Source organism: Microtus ochrogaster, unplaced genomic scaffold (genome assembly GCF_000317375.1).
Source record: "Microtus ochrogaster isolate Prairie Vole_2 unplaced genomic scaffold, MicOch1.0 UNK21, whole genome shotgun sequence".
Lineage (NCBI taxonomy): Eukaryota > Metazoa > Chordata > Mammalia > Rodentia > Cricetidae > Microtus > Microtus ochrogaster.
The window spans coordinates 2289743-2307634 of NW_004949119.1; the positions used below are offsets into that span (position 1 = coordinate 2289743).

General features: G+C 38.9%; 1 protein-coding gene across 1 annotated transcript in view; it reads left to right on the forward strand.

The window, feature by feature from the left end:
* The window catches only part of Adk (adenosine kinase), a 393356-nt gene that overhangs the window by 60295 nt on the left and 315169 nt on the right, over positions 1 to 17892 (forward strand). Inside the window, exon 3 of the mRNA XM_013353958.1 lies at positions 3067 to 3120. Coding sequence (XP_013209412.1) covers positions 3067 to 3120 — 54 coding nt within the window. The remainder of the gene's footprint in view (positions 1 to 3066; positions 3121 to 17892) is intronic.

Consider the following 17892-nt stretch of genomic DNA (forward strand, 5'->3'; position numbering starts at 1 on the left):
TTTTTAAAATAATTTATTTAATTTTATGTGCTTTGGTGTGAAGGTGTCACATTCCCAGGAACTAGAGTCTGTAACTCTATAACAGTTGTGAACTGCCATGTGGGTGGGGAGAATTGAACCTGGGTCCTCTAGAAGAGCAGCCAATGCTCTTAACTGCTGAGTCATCTCTCCAGCCCTGCCCAGGCTGTTTTAAACCCTTCACCTTAAATTACTCTTTTCTTTGAGCATCATGAGTAACTGGGATTATAGCTTCTGGTTTCCTGATACATGCTGTCTCTGTTTCTAACCCCGGGCTTCCCACATGCTAGGTGAGTACTCTATCATATCCCTGTGACAGTTAATACTGATTTTCAAGCTGGTGGAATTTAGAATTACTTAGGAGACAAGCCCCTGGGCATCCCTGGAAGAGATGTTCTCCCTCAGGTTAATACCCACCTTGACTGTGGTGGATTCCAGCCTAGAGTGAATGAGAGATTCTAAGTTTCCTGCTTACTAACTGTGGTTACAATGTTGCCAACAGCTTCTAGCTCTGCCAGCAGGACTTCCCTGCCCTGGTAAACGATACGTACCCTCAACTGTGAGTCCAAACACAACTTTTCTCCCTTAGGTTTCTTTTTTTCAGAGTATCTTTCACAGCATCAGGAAGGGTAACTGAGAACCCCTATGGCCTATCTTTTGATATTTAATTCTTATTCAGTAGAAGAGAGAGCCAGGAGCCTAGTTTGAAGCTGTTGCCTGGGACAAATAAGTCTGTTTATGTTTTGAAACTCTCTGAGCTTTGTTTAGTAGGACTTTTCTGAAAAGTAATACATTCTTTATTAAACACAACACAGACATAAACTTTTTAGATGAGAATCATCAATTTCTTTTCCACTGTTGTAGGTATCTGAATATAAAACATTATAACCAGAGTTCCTTGTTTCTTACTTATAACTGTATTCTTTACAGAAATATTGTAACAGAAGGATCTATAGTTAGCTTGTAGTGAATTGAATTTTTCTTAAAAATGTCTTTTATGTATGAGTGCTCTGTCAGCATGTATACCTACACTCCAGAAGAGGGCATCAGATTCCATTATAGATGGCTGTGAGCCACCATGTGGTTTCTGGGAACTGAACTCAGGACTATCGAAAGAACAATCAGTTCTCTTAACTGTTAAGCCATCTCTCAAGCCCCTAGTTTGTAGTGCTTTAACAAATCCTCTGCCCCTCCTAGACAAGGTTTCTCTGTAGACCAGAATGGCCTAGAAATCACAGAGATCTGCTGCCACTGCCCGGCCGAAATTCTTTATGACCTAAATATTATGGACTGTACTTTGTTTAGAACCTCAGAGTTGATTTTTTTTTTAATTTTAAAGCCAGGGCTGTATAATACAGGTCCATTCAGAACAAACAGGTCCAGTGAATAATAGTACTTGTTTATGAAAGAGAAAGGAAAAAAAATCTATATTTCTTTTCTGCTTAGACCCCTGTTCCCTTGTTATGGAGATAGAGAAAACATAAAACATAACAGACTTGAATAGTAGATTTGATAACCTGGAAGTCGTTGGTTGTCTGTTTCTGTGAAGACTTCAGAAGAAAAGTCTTTTTATCTTCAGCAGTACAAATGAAAGATACCTGTTATAGCATTTTTAGCAACCTATGGTTTTGTTGATAGGAAAACCAAGATAAAGGAGTGAGGCTCCTGTCTGTGCTCAGCAAATGGCTGAGTTGAAAATTTCTGCTCAGTGGTGGATTGCTTGCTGTGCAAGTTTGAGGACCTGATTTTTTGATCATTGTACCCAGATAATAAGCTGACTTTAGTCTCATGACCACTTATAAAGCCAGCCCTGTGGATACTGCAGATAGGAGGATCTCTGTGATACACTTGCTGCTAGACAAGCCAAAAACCTCCAGCCCCAAGTTCAGGGAGAGTCTATGCCTCAAAGGAATAGGATAGAGAATAATAGAGGAAGATAGTTAGCATCCTCCCTGGCCACTCGATGTGTGTACCACATCGAGTACACTCATGAGTGAGGCATGCACACTCAGGCACATGTGTACATTTAACAGCTTCCCCAGCACACCTACTAACAACAGCAACAAACACCATCAGCCAGGCCTGGTAGGGAGGCTCATAGTTCTAGGTTCTCGCGAGGCAGAGACAAGAGTGCTGCAAGGTCCAGGTTTGCCTGGGCTACACAGTAGGTTGAAGGCTAGCGTAGGCCACTCTGTGAGAACGTTCCTAATAGTGAAAGGGGAAAAGTGGGCACTTGTTTAGCTTGTATGTGGATATATGTGTTTGGGGAGCGATGGGGGTCGGTATGAAAACTCATGCCACTCTTATTTAGTACATAGCTTGGTACATTGTTGGGTTAGGCTGCTTGTTCGTTTCCCGACCGCCCTGACTTGAAATAATTACACAGAAACTATATTATTTAAATCACTGCTTGGCCAATCAATTAAAGCATATTGCTAGCTATCTCTTATATCTTAAATTAACCCATTTCTATTATTTTATATTTTACTATGAGTCTCATGGCCTACATCTGGTGGCTCACATCTTTCTCTTCTGGCTGCTACATGACTTCTCCTTGACTCTACTTTCTTTCTCCCAGCATTCAGTTTAGTTTTCCCACCCTATCACAGCCAACATTTTCTTTATTCATTAACCAATAAAAGCAACACATATACAAAAGGACTTCTTTTGGTAAATTTGGTAAATTTTTGTGAGCTTTAAAAACTTTAACACTGGACTTAGTAGTTGAATTTGAAACTGAAGAGAGTACAGCTACATGTGATTCACTGCAGAGGAGTATCAAAGATGTTGTGTTTCAGTACCCGGTCAGACTGATGTCTCCAAGCCTGCCCAGGGGAGGTGTCAGAGGCAGTGACTAATACAGCAAAGAGCCAGCTGCTTGGACATTGTTGATGTTTTGTCAGTTATGGCAGAGACATACACAGTGTTCTACTGCTCAGAACCCCTCAGATTGTACACTCCGGTTTGATTGGAGGACATACAGTCAAATGAATCTTGAGGCAAATATGTTTGTATGATTATGACCAGTGTGTTGTTTCTGTGTTGCAGGTATTCTCTGAAGCCAAATGATCAGATCTTGGCTGAAGACAAGCACAAGGAATTGTAAGTTCATTAAACCTCAGTTGTACATGCTCTATGAAATAGATGTATGTAAGCCACTTGATTTAAAAATTATACACAACGTATGGCTGTAATAGTGGATTATGGTAATTTGTACTGTATAATTTGTGTTATATCAAATTAACCCCGGAATAATTATGATACTCACTGAAATATGTCACACTGTATTTGATTTTCCAGATTACATGTGTGTTTGGAAATACATTATTTCTTTTTCTTTCCTGGGATAAAAAATGAAATGCATGGTTAATTTTGTAGTTTTATTCGTGTTTTTTTTCTAGCACTTGCTAAAGATGAAGAAACATTTTATTTCTTTTATACCTTTATGCAAAAGTAAACACCTGTTTATTGTTTAGAATAAGTAAAGTATTTCAAACACGAAGCTTGAAAGATGAACATTTTTAAATTTTTAGTCTATTTTTTGTAGACTTCTTTTTTTTTAACTTTTGAGAAATAACCATGGAATTCTGGGATATTTTCTTTGACATTTTCCTACTGGAACGTGCTATTTTAAAGATTACCACCTGACATGGACGACAGCATTTTAGTTACAAATAATCTGTTTGGGAAATTTGAAACTTATGTCAGTCTTTTAAATAGAATTGTCTAAAGACAGAAGCTTTAAACATTTTATATGGTTCTATTTTGTTTTACCTGGTTTCTTTTCTCTATTGTTCAGTAAGTAAATGTTGATAATATTGAATATTACATAAACAGCCAACATCAGTTCTGTAAAAGGAAGAATTAGAGGACTTGAATTCTAATATATCCTTAGGTTACTCCTTATTACTTTGCATATTAATTAAGTCCCTATCACATTTATAATTATTGATTCTCTAAAGTACCTTGAAAATTTTCTTTGTATATTAGATACACTTTAATGTTAAACATTTTATGAATTAACTAGCTAGTTATCGCTATGTACCCTGACGGCTTTTGAACTCAGGGTAACCCTCTGCCTGCCAGTGCTGGAATTATGGATTACAGAAGAGAGACACAACACCCTTCATATCTAACTCAGATAAATCTTGATTTACTTAATTTGGTCTTCATTTGTATACACAGCATATACGCAGTATGTACTGTTGCTGTGTAACTATGGAAATATTGAGCATAGAGTATACATTCACCCACATACTCACATTTGGATTTCCTCATTAGGATTTTATTGTACTTTTTTTTTAAAATCACTTTCATATTTTGTCTTCATTTCATTCATTAATTTGTATATTTATTTATTTCAAAGTAAGTTTCAGATGTTAGAATACTTCCATCTAATAGTTAAGAGTTTTTTGGTTTTTTTTGGTTTTTTTTGAGATGTGGTTAGCCCTGTGTAACAGCCCTAATTGTCCTGAAAATTGCTCTGTAGACCAGGCTGACCTGCAACTCACAGAGATCCACCTGCCTCTGCCTCTTGAGTGCTGGAATTAAAGGCATGCACTACCAACGCCTGGCCTCTTCTAAAAATAAAAAATGCTAAAATTTTGAATAAGTGAAATCATAAGTGTGACTTAGATTTTTAAATTTCTCTTCTTTGTTTCTTTTTCTTCTTCCCTGTCTCCCTCTTTTGGCATAGACTTTTACTATGTAGTCCTGGCTGTATTGGAACTCTCTTTGCATACTACCATGCTGGCCCTAAACTCACAGAGATCCTCCTGCCTCTGCCTTTTGAGTGCTGGCATGATAGCCATGCACTACTGTGACTGTCAGTTTGTTTTGAGGTAGATCACTATTGTTGCCTGCATCATTTAATTCCCTTTTTATTATTGATTAGCATGGGTTCAGACAGGGTTTCTTTGTGTAGCCCCAGCTAGCCTGGATAGGATGACATTTTTATCTCAAAGGTTTATCTGTTCTTTATTGATTAGTATTGGCAGTTGGGTGACTTTGTCTAGTTTCTGTCATGTAGTTTTTTTGACCTCTGCCCTAACAAAAACTCCCAATTGAATATGAATAGAATCTTGTATTAAAATTCATTATTAGCTCTTCATGAAAGATGTTCATAAATAATCTCATTTTTGTCTTCAAAATTGAAATAGTCAGAATTCTCACTGAGAAGATAGAGATGCAAATCACTCTGGTTTTGTCATTGCACATTGTGAGCATGTTTGGGACTGCTGAATTTTACTATGTCCTATAGTTATGAATATTTTTTACCTATTAAAAGGCTCAAATCCCTTTGTGCTCAAGACTAAGACTTTTAAAATATATGAGATATAGATATAAAGCAAATTTTATGGCTAAGAAGACAGCCCAGTGAGTAAAGAGCTTGCTGAGCCAGCATGAGCACCTGGGTGTGAATCCTGAGAACACACGAAGACAAGTACCTTGTGTACTTGTAGCCCCAGTGTTCCGGCAGTGAGATGTAAGATGTAGAGGGAAGAGTGCCCCAAAGCTTGTGGGGCAGTAAGATTGTTCTGCTCAGTGGCAAACCCAAAGAGAGACTGCTTAAAATAAGATGGGACATGATGGCCTGCACCTGAGGTGTCCTCTGACCGCCACATATTTGCTGTGGCATATAGACACTTACACTTAACATACATGTAAAGTACATATGTACACACATGCTCGTATACACATACATGAAAATAAAAACCCCAAATATAATTATCTAATTGATGATGTACATATTATTGTCATAAAACACTATTATTGATTGTTTTGTTTTGTTTTTTTTTCTGAGACAGGGTTTCTGTGTGGCTTTGGAGCCTGTCCTGGAATTAGCTCTTGTAGACCAGGCTGGTCTCGAACTCACAGAGATCCACCTGCCTCTGCCTCCCAAGTGCTGGGATTAAAGGCGTGTGCCACCATCGCCCGGCCTATTATTGATTGTTATATTCAAAATAATGAGCTCATTATGATATTGTTAAAGGAAAACCTGTGGATACCATCATATTACTCATGTACTTACAGTGTGCCCTGATGCAGTGCATACAAAAGAGCTGCCAGTATACTGATAGTTGGTATTGCTTTACATGGAGTAACTATGTTTTTTATTAAAAATAGTCTTAATTCCCAAATCTGATGAATCAGATTCCATAAATAGTCACTCTTGCTTCATGGGCACCCTCCCCAACCTCTTGCTGGAAAACCCACTTGTCACACAGGGAAAATTGCTCAGCAGTGACATCTGTTTCTCTAAGCAGAATGATTTTCCTTGTTTCTACACGCTCTCTGCTCTAGGGCATAACTTTAAGCTAGGGAAATAGAATAGTTACAGTTGTGATGTGATTAATCTAAACTGTGGGGTTCATGCTTGGCTCTGTGAATAATTCCATAATGAAATTGGTTATTAGTTTTCTATGGTTTTTTTTTCTTCATTGCAATCTTAGTTTTATAAATGAAATAGCCTAAAATAAGAAAAATGTCACATTGTTTAATTGAATAGTTATTTTTCTCTGCTTGCACCAGTTACTGTGTATGAGTACAACATGCCCATGAAAAAGTACCCCGAGGACAAACTTCAGGAGAGAATGGTTTATTTTGGCTCACAGACTCAGACTTCAGTCCAGGTGGCTTGGCTTCATCCCTGCGGGACTGTGGCAAGACACAGTGTGGTATAAGGGTGTGGTGGAGGAAAGCTGTTCTGGGAAGCCAGCAGGAGGTTCAGAGACAGAGATTCAGAGGGAGACAGGTATGAAGGAGGGAGGCGGAGGAGAGTGAGAAAGGACACTGGCTAGGAACAACAAGGCCCCACATCTTCCTGCTTTTATCACCTCTTTGATGGAGGAAGATCATTGGTTAATTAATAAAGAAACTGCTTGGCCTCATAGGTTAAAACATAGGTGGGTGGAGTAAACAGAACAGAATGCTGGGAGAAAGAGGAAGTGAGCTCAGACTCGATAGCTCTCCTCTCTGGGGCAGACACGATGAAGCTCCGACCCAGGATGGACATAGGCTAGAATCTTCCCAGTAAGCACACCTTGGGGTGCTACACACATTAATAGAAATGGGCCAAGCAGTGCTTTAAAGAATACAGTTTGTGTGTTGTTATTTCGGGGCATAAGCTAGCCAGGCAGCCGGGAGCTGGGTGGCAGGAATGCAGCCCACAGCTCCCACAACACCTCTTAGTAATGCTTTTAATCACCTCTTACTTAACCCAGTAAGTAAAGTAGGGTAGTCCTTGGATTAAGATAGAGTTCTGTGATTCATTCATGATCCAAAAGTCTCATTTTTGAACATTTCATTAAGGATCAAACCTTCAACAAATGCCACAAATGCCAGGGGCCGGGAGTGGCATTTTATATCCATGCCATATTATCGTACTAGGCACTATCCAAAAATTCTGTATAGTTTTTTTTTGCATATCTATCCTATCTTAATAAAGTTACTGAAAAAGTGAAGGATACTAACTTCATTTGTTTTTCTTATTTTTGCACAGATCTGCAATGTAGAATATAGAACCATTTTTACTCAACATATAAATTTTATATTGCTTTGAATATGAATAGTGTATTGAGATGTGATCATGAAGATTCATGTAAGGAAAGTTAATAGTTGCTAAAGTTATTACTGAAAACTTATCTGTACTACTTAATAGAGATAGACTAAAGTTGATAGCTGGTTTTGTCCCCTCTACTTTGTTATACTCTACAAGGCAGGGGAAATAGCTCTTACAGGACTTAGATCTATTTGCTTGACTCTCTGGACCTGGTGTTACCCATGGTTATGAGCCGCCCTGTGGGTGCTGGGAACCAAATCCCAATCCTCTGCATGAACATCAGGTGCTCTTATGCGCTGAGTCAGTTCTTCATGCCCTTAGACAGTAATTCTAGAAGATGGTTAATATTAGCTTTAGTAAGTGATAAGAATGAACATAATATCTTGCTGCCTAAATTAATATCACAGGACCAATTTGTGATTTTAGAAATCACCTTAGACTTAGAAGCAATACTACTTAGGTTGCAGAAAATCAACCAAGTATTGTATATGTTTGGCTTCCAAATTAAAGACTTAAAATTCTTCAAAGGTGAGGCAAAAATAAAAAGGTTTATGTCAGATTCATACAGAAATCTTTTATGCTTATGAGATGGTAGACTCATAATTGAATTGTGCTACACTCTAAACTTTGTACCTGTATTTTATGTGAAATAATACTGAGCCTCTTTTGTGTTTTTCATTTCCTTGAGTATCTGACTCAGGGCCTCATCATTGGCATCTTTGTTTGCCTTGTTCTCCTTTCTCCAGACCACGCCAGACTTTTTCCATCTTAGTGTTTATGATTCTGTGCATATAACTTCATTGGGAGATTTAGCCTAAGGTTCCAGTCTCCTTTATGTAAGAGACATTTATTCATGTATGTTGTTTGTTTATATGTTTGTTTCCAATGGTGGGGACCAAACCTGGCCTTATGGGTACAAGCAAGTACTCTTTTTTTTTTTACAGTCTTGCAACTGTAATTTTATTTTCTTTTGTGAAAATAAACTGGGAGTTTAAATTGCTTCAAAAACCATAAAAACAAAATGAAATACACACAGAAGAAGCTTGTGAGGTGGTGGGGGGAGGGGCAGAGGGTCTTAGAACTTCGACAGATTGTACTAGCACACACTGAAGGAGCCAGGCAGTGGGAACTGGGTCCCGCCTGCCACTCTGAGCCTGGCTCCCTTCCTCCAGGTCACTCTTGTTCCCTAGCACAAGTGTTTGTCATGTCCAGCACCAGTTCATGCCCCTCTGTACTCTGCCCATTGTAAGGCCATGACCATGTGTGATGACATACATCTTGGCCTGATCCATTCCCACCAGCATCCCCCTCTCCTTCAGGCCCCAGTGGGCCAGCCTCCAAGAGCTCTCGTGGTGGGGAAAGAGGTCCTTCCTCTGAAATGGTCCCCCACCCCTGCATTTAAAATGACTCAAGGTGCCTCCAAGAAGTCTGTGTTCCTCTCGGTGCACAGTTGAGTCTTCAAGCAAGCACTCTTAACACTGAACTACATCCCAGCAGGCCGCAGAATTGTATTTTAAAATTGACTTTCTATGTAGTCTTAATCTTTGCTGTATTGCTTTTTAAATTAGTCTTTAAAAAGCTCCTTTGTGTGGCTGGTTCTTATAAAGCTGCTACTCTGGGAATAAATACTCAACCCATGTTAATTAGATTCCTTTGGTCCATTCTTGCTGATTCCATCAGATGCCTTCTTTTGGGATCCCAGACTAACATCAAGTGAGGTCATTTAAGTCTTAAGCATTTCCCACAAATGATCCAGTCTTTTCTTATAAATTTAATGTTGGGATCTTAGAAGCTATATCTAAAGGGATTACTAAGTAAGTGAAAAAGGGTAATAATAGCAAATCATTAATCTAAAACCGAAGTGTTGTTTGAGAGACAGCTTTTTAAAGTCTGTGCAAAAGGCTCTCAGTTTCCAGGTCAGCCTGGGCTACATAAACTTCTGAACCAGGAAAGGTATTATGAAGATCACCATGTGCACATACCTACAAGCATAGTTTTATACATTTATGTATTTTTATTGTTTTTAAGATTTATTTATTTTTATTGCATTGGTATTTTGTCTGCATGTACGTCTAAGTGAGGGTATTGAATCCTCAGAACTGTAGTTATAGACAGTTTTGAGCTGCCGTGTGGGTTCTTGGAATTGAACCTGGGTCCTCTGGAAGAACAGCCAGAAACGAGTCTAAGCTAGGCCGGGAATTTATAACTAATAAGAAGTCTCTGTGTCATGATTTTGGGTGCTGGTTGGTGGCCCTAGAATAAAAAGCCTGATACCCTAACTAGGTACCAGAATGTAATAAATTCATAAAAAATCTACTCCAAGTAGAAGGAACCTGTGTTAGTGGCAGTAGTGTAAAATTATTATTTCAGTAGTCTTAAAAAATTAGGTACTTATTTTATGTGTGTGGGTGTACTGCCTGCATCTGTCTGTGTACCAAGTTCATGCCTGGTGCCTGTGGAGGCCAGAAAAGGAATTTGGATCTGCTGAAACTGGTGTTACAGATGGTTGTGAACCGCTATATGGGTGTTGGGAATTGAATCTAGTTCTTTTGGAAGAGTAACCAGTGTTCTGGACTGCTGAACCATCTTTCTCCAGCCCCGTGAAATTAATGTTGCATGAGTAACTTGTATTTTTCTTTAAGTAGCAAGCTCGCTAGGATAAGAAACCAAGCACATTCTCCCTTCTCTTAGGTTTTTCTAAGAGATGGTATATTGTAGCCGTCAATATTATAATTATCAGTAGCATTATTATTGAACTAATGATCACACCGTCTTTCTTTATTCACACAAAAGTAATCATTAATTAAAAAACACAGTGCTAAGCGTCTAATAAAATTCAGTATATATATCTGTGTGTGTGTGTGTGTGCTAAAAATCTTACACTGACACTTCCTTGAGATTTGTGTGCATTTGCTTTATACTAAAACATGAGGTACTCATTACCCATCTCCCCATGGGAACTTCAAGTACACGGCTGTTCAGAGGCTTTGTTTTTGAGGCTTAAGCTAAGTGATGTAGACTTGTGTTCCATAGAATCAAGAGATTATGTCTTTTAAAAGGATATCTTATTACGTAATTGAAAAACAAAACCGAACTAAACCACTGTCAGTTATAAAGGCAGTTTATGAGTTTCTATTTCATGTTTTCTTGTAAATGGAATGCTACCACATGCATACTGTGTGTCACTTATAAATGGAATGCTACCACATGCATACTGCGTGTGTTACTTGTAAATGGAATGCTACCACATGCGTACTGCGTGTGTTACTTGTAAATGGAATGCTACCACATGCGTACTGTGTGTGTTACTCTGAGTCAGCCAGGCATTGAGATGGACCTTTAGAGTATAATCTTAGCTCTTATCAATGACTGGAAATCTGTAGCTTCCCCAGACTGTGACTTGAAATTTGTTTTATTATCAGTTTATTCTTTGGCGCTAGCTCCCTCTGTAGAACTTCACTAATACTGCAGCTTGATTTTTCAATAATAAAACAGCAATTAAGATATTTGTAGACTAGATTGAGACCTTTCCTTGAAGTTTTAGTTAATACTTAATCAGTTTCATATGACATTTTGAACATGGAGTCATCCCTCAAGCCCCATTTTTTTGTTGTTGTTTCTTAATGTTTACCATTATGAAAATACTTCCCACAGAAAAAGTCCCCCAATACAACATGCAATAATGCATTAACTTGTATTTTTCTTGAAATTGTTTTGTATTAGAAACTGTTTTAATAAGAAATTAAAAATATTGCCTAAATATCAATTAATGTAAATCCTTCACTTTGGTATACTTAAATGTTGCTCTCTTTATACTATTTTTTAGGAGAGAACAAAAAAACTGTTTTCCCACATTTGAATCAACCTTGTTTATAAGTACTTTTAACTTTTGCAACCTCTTTGTGTTGGTAATCAAGTTTACACAGTTACTGTAACTGCTCTTTTGGGTTCCAGCTATTCAAAAATGAATTTTAAGATTCTCTAATCAGATTTTTTTTTTCCTTAAATATGTTGCTCTGGGCTTTGAATGTAGCTCAGTGATTTTGAGCTAGCCTATGCAAGGCTGTGTGTGTGTGTGTGTGTGTGTGTGTGTGTATCTGTGTATATGTCTGTATAGTGGATAAAAGCATAAACATTTTAGGTAATGAAACTCTCAGAAGTCGTGGGATTTGCTGCACCCCTATCAGAGAGCTTCCTCCTGCAGTAGATGGGTAGATGGGACTTGACACAGAGATCCACAACTGGACAACACAAGAGAATGAGAGACCTGGGAACACTTAGTGGTAAATGGGATGTTTACCAAACCTGTCCCCTCATGGATCAAGAATTTGTGCTGAAGAGAAGATGGGAAGACAATACGAACCAGAGGTGGTAGATGACAACAGCACACACAAACTCATGACACTGGCAGTGTGTACAGGGTCTGTACAGGTCCCAGCCAGCCAGGGTGCAGCCTGAGAGGGAAGTAGGCAGGGCCTGTCACTGCTAACCAAGAAGCTCTCTGTAGTTGATACCCTCTGATGAAGGGTACGTCAGTTCTCCAGTGGAGTGGATATGTCAACCACACTACAGGGCAGGCCCCATGCCCAGGAATTGTTGATCAACAAAAAATAAACTGAGTAGTATTTTTGTGGACTTTTTGTTTCACTTCATTTTGTTTTGTCTCAGCACTTTTTTTTTTTTATCTTATTGGTCTTTTGCGTTTTTTTTTTTTTTAAGGGAAAATTTGATGGGTTGGGAGGTAATAGTGGAAAAGATTTGGGGGAAATTGGTGGAGGGGGAAACATGATCAAAATATATTGTGCAAAAAATGTTTTTCAATTTAAAAAATTTAAAAAAAGATTTTTGTACTACTCTTAGGAAACTTTTACTCATAATTAATTCATATGTGGGAGCCCACAGTGACTCTGTTTCCATCTTGACTTAAGGTCAGAGAATTCAAGCTTGTCAAGGCCAAATAACAGGGTGTTTGGCCAAAGGCATGACTACTGGATGTCTTGCTTCTCAAGAGCAAATAACAGGATGTTTGACTAAGGGCATGTTGTAATGGTTTGGATAAAATGGCTCAGTTTCCTGAGGGGCGGCAGAAGCCACGATGGGCCCGAGGCCTCTGTGGGTCCCTGGCTGGTGAGAAACCTTGGTGGGGCAGCGGGGCAGCCGATCCCACGAGGAGCCTCAGCTGGTGGGAAAGAGATAGGCAAACCATGCAGAGAGGATTTAGGTATAATTTATTCAATAAAAGGAAAGGGGTGTGAGAGAGATGTTGTTCCCAGATAGCGAACCCCAGGGAGACCACCAAAAACCAGAGAGACCGTACTGCAATAAGCAAGGTTTTATTTATAAGCATAATACGAGCTAGCTTCAGAACTCGTCTTCACATCCGGTGGCAGCGAGGTAGAGAAGAGTTCGAGCTCCTCTGTGGGGTTAGCTTTTAAAGGCAGAAGAAACACAAGTAGCCCTTCAGGGCGGTTAGGGGGGTTTGGCACACGTGCAACTTTTTTTGCTCTTTTCCATCCTGCTATGTCAGCTTGTTCTTTGTTTTTAGAGCAAGGTTACTCTGCCGCCTTTATTACCAGGTGGCTGAGTGTCCTTGTGCTTTGGAATTTCCCGGGTTGGACAGGGGAAGGAAAGCACTATCTTTCTGGGAATGTGAAGCTAGTCTGTTTTTTTAATTGTAAAGCATTTTGCTAGGAAATTCTCCTCCCTTTGAGGATAAGGGGTGAGAAAAAGAGAGACAGAGAAACACAGAGGGAAAGGGAGAGAGAGGAGAGGGTGAGAGGAAAAGAAGCCTCAGCCACCTCTTCCAAAGAGAGATGTGATGGTAAAAACAAAATGGTGCTGTTCCCCACAGGGGGCAGCTGGTCCCAGGCAGGGAGCGCAGTGGCGGGTAAGAGACCTTGGTGGGTCAGCAGGTCCCACGAGGCGCTAGATGGGACAGAGGCACACCATGAAGAGAAAGTGGGTATTCATTTAATGGGTTATAGAGGGGAAAGGGAAAGGGGGGGAAGGAGAGAAGAGGCAAGAACAGAGAGGGGGGAGAGGAAAAGAGAAGCTACCTCTTTGGGAGAGAGAGGGAAGAGAGAGAGAGCTTGGGCTAGAAGCAGAAGGAAGATCCACTTACCTTGGCAGACAGGGAAGAGAGTGGGTAGGGCTTGTTTCTTAAAGGGACAGTACAGACCATTCATTACATTCCCATCTCTCTTTTTTTAAAAAAATAATAAAAAGGCAGGAGGTTAAGCACAACAGGTTAAAGGAATTGGGAAGGCAGATTTTTGTTGGAGGGAGTGAGCTGCTTCTTGGTTTCTGGCCACAAGGCTAGCTTAGATACGAAATAATCACACAGAAACTGTATTAATTAAATCACTGCTTGGCCCATTAGCTCTAGCTTCTTATTGGCTAACTCTTACATGTAAATTTAACCCACTTCTATTAATCTGTCTATCACCACGTGGTTGTGGCTTAACGGCTAAAGTTCTGGTGTCTGTCTCCACCAGGCTACATGGTGTCTCTCTGCCTCTGCCTCCTTTCTTCCAGCATACAGCCTAGCTTTCCCCACCTAGTTCTGTTCTTCCCAGCCATAGGCTCAAAACAGTTCTTTATTCATTAACCAATAAAAGCAACACATAGACCTCCCACACTATTCCCCCCTTTCTATTTAAACAAAAAGGAAGGCTCTAACATTGTAAATTAAATGTAACAAAACAGGACTGGAAAGGACTCATCAGGTACCATCTAGAGTTTTTTCAAGGATCATCTTGATTGACTAGCTAATATTTTTCAAAGCAAAGATCAGAGATGTTCATACTGTGGTTCTTTTCACCACTAGAATTAGTACCATCTAGAACGTGTTAGAATGGTAGCCATCACTCAGCCTGCTCCTGTTCTGACACAGAGGCTGGGACCCAGAAATCTGTCTTAAGAACCCCTGCAGATGATTTTAGTGCTTGCTAAGATTTGAGATCTTGTGGTGACAAAATAACACATTAAGATGATAACCATACAATCCCACCATCCACCCAAAGGCAAATCTGAAAAACTAAAGCTGAATTATGTATGTTAGTCAACCTTCTCAGTAAGACACTCTCTATACCCAGTTTACAAGACTTGGCCCACTCAGCAAGGGACCCCTTTGAGACTAGAACTTCAATATCGTTTTGCATTTTGTGTAATGTTTGCGTGTTTACAAAGGACCAGATATTAGATTAAAGATAGAAACTACGTTTCATACTGTGAACTCTAGGCACTTAAGGATTTGTAATTAAATTACTTTATTTGGTGATAAATTGAGTCTGGTGGAAATTACTGAGCTATTCACGTTCACCATGCTCGATGTAACAGTGCATGGACTAGAGGAATCTGGGTCTCCTTTCATAGACTGGCATGTTCTTTCTGCCCCTGGGTTTGCTTGACCTAAATACACCTTATTTTTCTTGTTAGCCTCTGAAAGCCTTGTTTGACCAGAATATAAAAGAGATAATCTAGGACTGGAGAGATGACTCAGTGGTTAGGAACATTGACTGCTCTTATGGAAGTTCTAGGTTCAGTTCCCAGAAACCACATGGCAGCTTACAACTCTCTGTACCTGTAGTTCAGTGGCATCCAATTGCTATTTCTGATGTGCCTGCATATGTTGACTGAAGTATCTGTCCCGCCTGATCGCACAGCCGTTCAGCTCTGAAGAAACACACAGAGGTCTACATTAATTTTAAACCGATTGGCACATTAGCTCAGGCTTCTTATTAACTAATTCTTATACCTTACATTTGCCCATAATTTTTGTGTGTGTTAGCCATGTGGCTTGGTACCTTTTTCGGTAAGGCAGTCACATCTTGCTCTTTGGCTTCCTCTGTGACTGGGTGACCACTGCAGACTGAAACTTCCCTCTTCCCAGAATTCTCGTTGCCCTGCTTCTACTTCCTGCCTGGTTGCCCCGTCTATATTTCCTGCCTGGCTTCTGGCCAATCAGCGTTTATTTAAAATACAAGTGACAGTGTACAGACCATTGTCTCACAGCATACATACGTGTAAACAAAGCACTAATATACATAAAATAAAAATTCTCTAAAATGCTTATTTTCAAATAAGGATAGAGAACAAAAATCAATTCTGCCCACCAATCTTAAGAAATAAACTTTTATAAACCTCTAAATAGCGTGGAGTATTGCTTTGTAGTATTAAAAACTATTTTGTTGTTGTTGTTTGAGACAAAGTTTCACTACATAGCTGTCACTGCCTGGAACTTGCTGTATAGACCAGGCTGGCCTCAAACCCCTAGAGTGCGTGGATTAAAGCATGTACCACAAGACCCAGCCCTAAAAGCAATTTAAATGGCTTCCTACCCATGAGTTTCAACAGGTTTTTGACTTACATGCAATATACATGCATACATACATACATATATACTTCTATAAGGTTTCATATGATTATGTCCACTGTGTACTAATTTTCCTAGTGAAGTTTATTCTTTTTTTTTTTTTTTTGGTTTTTCGAGACAGGGTTTCTCTGTGGCTTTGGAGCCTGTCCTGGAACTAGCTCTGTAGACCAGGCTGGTCTCGAACTCACAGAGATCCGCCTGCCTCCCGAGTGCTGGGATTAAAGGCGTGCGCCACCATCGCGCGGCGTGAAGTTTATTCTTAATTTGCTCCATTGTCATTCTTACAATTTTCTTAAAACAAACTTTCCTCATGTTTCTTTCTTTGGTTCGTTACATCTGAGTTAATATTTGACTTTATGTGTGTATGCACGTGTGCTGTGATTTTTGGAGATTCGTTTAGATCATATAGCAAGAAAGAGAAACTGACTGATATAGTCACTTGTGTATGTCAAAGGCGTATCATTGGAAGGGCCTCACTGGAGAATGATTTAATTCTAATTAGTCTTCCTTGTTGTGGCTCCAAAAGTCAGCACCTATAGGTCTCGATTTTCTCAGATAGGATTTCACAATACCATACCAGCAATGGGCAAGTCTTGGCTACCAGCATACCTGTGGGCACAGGGAGGAAATGCCAATGAGCTAGGAGGTTATTTATTTATTTATTTTTAAATTAGAAGTAGACTTCCTCTTCCTCTCCCTTCCTGTCCCCTTCCCTCTCCTCCTCTCTCCGCCCCTCTCCTCCCCTCTCCCCTTCCTTCCTCTCCTCTTCCTTCCTTCTTCCTTTTCCCCCTCTCTCCCCCTCTCTTTCTTTTTCTTTTGATTCTTCCAATAAATCAATTTGGTTTTACTCTCAGATTCATCGAGCAGGTGCCTTCCATTCTTGTCCTGTAAGTTTTGATCTTAGATTTGCTCTAATGTGCTTGTTTAATTATCATTGTTTCTTTTGTTTTAAAGTTTCAACTTACTAATGACATGTTTTTTTGCAAAAATAATGTTCTCTTGAATTTATTAACATTTTAGTACAAGGAACAGATTTGGAGTTTATTTTAATCTTTTATGTTAAGGTAAAAGTCAGGGATCAGGATTTTTTTTAAAAACAAAAAATACAATTTTTTATGCAAATTGATATGCTTAATTCTTTCATAGGAAAAAAGGGAAAAATTAAAGAGAAAATTGCATTATCTGAAAGGCTCTCAGTAGAAAATAAAACATTCAGTGCCTTGTCTAGGCATATTTTATATATAACACAATATGTAAGCATATTTATAAGTATAATTTATATTTATTTAAATAGATTTATATAAAACTTAAACCAAAAAAGTAATAGATACTTCTGTCTTTTCTGATAAAGATTGCTCATATTTTATTCTTTTCATAAATTGTACAAATTTAAGTTTTGTATTAAAATTGCTATTTAAAATTTATCGAAGAGCACAGGCTATGTTCTGTGTTGATTTTAGTTTTATGGCATTATAATAGTGGTTAACTTCTTAGCAGTTAAAACAGTGCCATAATCTTGATTTAGTTGTCAAGTATAGTTCTTCTTGCTAACTTGATTTCATTATTCATTTGTAATATTTTATTATTTCCTCTTGTTGCACAGTTTTTTTATGAAATACAAAGTCAACATGAAAAACAAAGGTGATAGCCACCAGATGGTGCTCTTTACCTGTTTTACCTATGACATGATTAATAAATGTATAATTTTAAAGTGTGGAAGACCTAGAATTTGAACATACTATTGGGGAGCATAGATGAATTCTGCAGAAGGAAGTATTCAAATACCATAAGTTTGAATTCATTTCTGTGTCAAAACCAGTAAGGGCCATAATTAACATGTTAGAGAATCTTTGTTCAAGACAACACTTCTGATAGTTTGTTTTGACAGTGGAAGCAAACTTAAGCAGGCTGAGCATGTGTGTGTGTGTGTGTGTGTGTG